Source organism: Helianthus annuus, chromosome 16 (assembly GCF_002127325.2).
Source record: "Helianthus annuus cultivar XRQ/B chromosome 16, HanXRQr2.0-SUNRISE, whole genome shotgun sequence".
Lineage (NCBI taxonomy): Eukaryota > Viridiplantae > Streptophyta > Magnoliopsida > Asterales > Asteraceae > Helianthus > Helianthus annuus.
This window is the reverse complement of record NC_035448.2, coordinates 25,937,006-25,940,817: the sequence shown is the minus strand read 5'-3', so window position 1 is coordinate 25,940,817 and position 3,812 is coordinate 25,937,006. Positions and strand designations below refer to the sequence as shown.

Below are 3,812 nucleotides of genomic sequence, written 5' to 3'. Positions count from 1 at the left end.
TGCTCCAGGAATATCGCCATGACCAAGTCCAAGCACGTACTCCTGCAAAACAATTCCATATTCAAAGTAGACAATTGTTAGTGTAAGGATCACTATGATGATCCTGGATCCTGATCCTACAATACTCTTTGAGGATCACCAATTCAGACAGAATTAAGGATCCTTAAACCCGATAGCCATCTGAGGATCACTGATCATAGGAAAATCTTCCCCTAACACAACATATGATGAAGAGAGTAAAGTGATCAATTCGGTTGTTAAGCTAAATGATGAAAAGAAATCGATTATTATTTCAGAGGCACTTGTACGTGAAGTATTGAATTTTCCTGATGATGAAAATTCTCCAACGAAATTCCCAGAAAGAATGGTCAAAGGCTGTGTGCTGCGAATGGGTTATGATGGTGCACTGAACAATGCAAATTATTTGAAATCAAAGTTTACAAAGCCATACAAGTTTCTTATTCACTCGGTACTGCAGGCTCTAAGTCATTGTAAAGGAGGTTATGATGCTATGAGAGACTATCAGATGAACATGGTGACAGCTCTTGTATTGAACAAGAAGTACAACTTTTCACACATTGTGTTTCATTATATGGCTAAGAACATTACGTCAAACAGTAAGACTTGGGTGTATCCAAGATTTGTTCAAATGATGATAGATCATGAATATCATGACCTTGAAAGAGATGAAAACAATGATTTGTTGTTGCTATCCTACATGAGTAATGATTCTTTGAAACAGTTAGCCAGATATCATTCAAATCATCCTTAGCCAAAGACGAAAGCTGAATTTTTTGGCTCCATCAAGGATAAGAATTATGTTGATCCGGATCCTGTTAATCATCAGAACTGGAGAAATGAAGAAGAAATGAAAGTGAAGAGCTATGCAGATGAATTAAAGATACTTGAAGAATTCAAAGGAACTCGAAATGATTGGTTCGTAAAAGAACAGAAAAAGAGGGGCAGGAAAGCTACTCCTAAAGTACAAATAGAAGAGGGTTCGTCTTCTTAACCCAAAAAGCGTCAAAAGAAAGCTGCTAAAACATTGCTTGTTGATGAACCAGAAGCAGAAGCTAAAGCTGAAGCTAAAGCTGAAGTTAATGTTGGAATTGATTTTTGTCTATCTCCTGATTCTCAAAGATTGCTGAAAGAACTAAATGTTTTTAATGCTCAGAAGGAAAAAAGAAGTTGATGATGAAGAAGGTGATGACGTAAACAAAAGTACTACAAGCTCATCAAGTTCTTCTGAAGATGAGATTGACGAGACTGAGCGTTATAAGAAAGTCATGTCTGTTGTTGAGAAAGAGAAACAGAAAAAGAGGAAAAGGAGTGATAAAGATGATGATGATGTGTACATTCCTTCTCAAGAAAATGTTGAAGATGTTCAAACACCGCCATCATCAGGTGGTAAGCAGAAAGCTGGTGCAAGAAAGAGAGTTGTTACTCCAAAGATGAAAAAGACATTGAAGATCTTGTTGAAAAAGAAATCTACCCAAGAACCCAGTAAACCACCATCACCACCACCTGAACCTACACCACATCAGTCACCAATACATTCACCACTTCACCAATCACCTCCTAGACAACCATCACCATTACATCTCTCACCACCTCATCCATCACCACCTAAATCACCACATCAAACATCACCAAGACAACCATCTCCTATCCAATCACCACCACATATTCATACTGTTACACCACCACAAGAACAAATTTTACTTACTTCACAACAAATCTTCCAAACACCACCACCTTCACAACCACTTGTTCAAACCACACCTGGATCTTCGGGTTTTAAAACTTTTCCAAATATTCCACAAGAAGGTATATCTCTTGAAGAAATTGGTGATTTCAACTTCGCAAGTGATGTACAAGTAAAGATTGTAGAAAAGAAAGTTGATGCAGTGTTGGTCGAAAACAAGAGATTGGTAGATGGTGAAAAGATTCTTGAAATGCGTCTTAAGAAAGTTGAGTCTGAAAACAAGTCATTGCTGAAGAAAATTGAAGCAGATCAGGCTGAAATTGATATCTTGAAGGTTAAAGTAGCATAGTTGGAGGAAGAAAAGGCACGTAGAGACGAACAGAACAAGTACTTTGAACTAAAAAACAAAGAACTTGAAGCTGCCGAGGCGATGAAAGAGCATGAGCTGTATATGATGAATAAAGTGATTGAAAATATGCTCGGAAAGTCAATAGAGCAGAGGTTCGAGGAGATAGAGGTTGAAGAGCTAAGAGCGAAACGCCAAGCTGAAATAGATGCAGAAATGAAGTTTAAAGGAAAAGGTGTTGAAGGTTCTGAAGTTGCAGAAAGATCAATAGTTCTATCTACTGATCGTGTTTCCCCTATTCAGAATCCTATTCCTATATCTGCTGTATCAGCTATCTTCGAGGAAGATGTTTTACTTGAAGATATTACTGCTGAAGTTGATGAAGAGGATGATAGTGAAGAGGATAACGATGAAGAGGATGACAATGAAGAGGATGACAATGAAGAGGATGATAATGAAGACAAAGTATTCTCTGCTAGCAGTCACAGTGATGACGATGATAATGATGATGATGACAATCTGGGTGGTACTGGAGTTAAAGTGACTGAAGCATCAAATGAAAAGAATGTTAATGACTATATGAATGATGATGCAAATGAAGTATCAGAGGGAGCTGATGGAGAGGGGGAGAAAGTGGATGATCAGAATGTGGACAAAGTTGAAAAGTTAATCCTTCGTATTGAGCCTGATGTAGAAGGGGGAGAAATCAGGCATACATATACTTTGGATGAAGTTCTGAAGATGTTTAATGTTAATGAAAATGAATTCAAGTTTGATTTTAAGGAAGAGTTGAATGCGTTCGATATCAATCATCAACCTGAGTATGAGTACAAGTATGTTGAAGAGGCAGATGTCTATGATAGGGTTGAGGTTGAGGATTGTATTGATGAAGACAGTATGAATGAAGACACTTCTGAATTTCCAACTCTGATGGAGTTTTTCAGTCAAGAGAATAGAGATGAACTAAGGAGAAAAGTTGCTGAAATTCTAAAAGATAAGAACTTCGATGGTACTACAAAAGATCCTCCGAAAGAAGAACGCAAGAAGTGGTTTAGGAATAGTAATGAAAGGAGGTTCAAGCGTCCTTTGAAGTTTTATCAGAGAGATAGAGGTGTTTCGCTGGGAGATATCATTAGCTGGGGATTTCTACCTCAAGTTAATGCATATGCTATTAGAAGAGAATGCGGTGTATAGTACTTTGAACGCTTGTATGATGTTATGTCCCTACCTTGGTGGGATGTAGAGGAGTTGTCAAAGGTGAGAACCTTGGGGTATCCGGTGAGAAAGAATGATGTTGCTATGTGGGGTTTAATAAAGTTTATGCTCTGAAAAACTTCAAGCACTAGAAGCCTCACTACCCAAAGAAAGTAAGAAGAGTTAATCCTGAAACTGGTAATGAAGAGACGATCTTGAATGTGAAAAAGCCGAGAGTGATGAAGAACATACCAGTGCCAAAGATGGAACAAGAGTTCTACAAAGGTTTTATGGGTTGGGTGTACAGCTGTATATCGACTGAGGCTGTGATAACCTACAGAGCTGGGAATGAAGTCAGAGAGATCTTTGTTTATGACCCTATGTGGTTGGTAAACTGTTCGGCGAAAGATATTGAATGTTTATTTCTCAACAAGATCTGCTTCCAAGCTGAAGATAGAGAACAAGCTATGCAATTTCAGAAAGTTGTATCTGTTTGCTTCCAGAAGGGAATTAATTCTGAGAACAAATGGTCATCAAAATGGTGATCGCTTGAGGAAAAAGAAAAGT

At 38.0% G+C, this 3,812-nt stretch overlaps 1 protein-coding gene across 1 annotated transcript; it reads left to right on the top strand.

The window, feature by feature from the left end:
* The first annotated feature begins 2,135 nt into the window (after positions 1–2,135).
* Positions 2,136–3,245, top strand: LOC110919061 (protein PFC0760c-like). Its single transcript, XM_022163339.1, has one exon. It carries the CDS (start codon positions 2,136–2,138, stop codon positions 3,243–3,245), a length of 1,110 nt encoding a protein of 369 aa, XP_022019031.1.
* Positions 3,246–3,812: the final 567 nt, after the last annotated feature.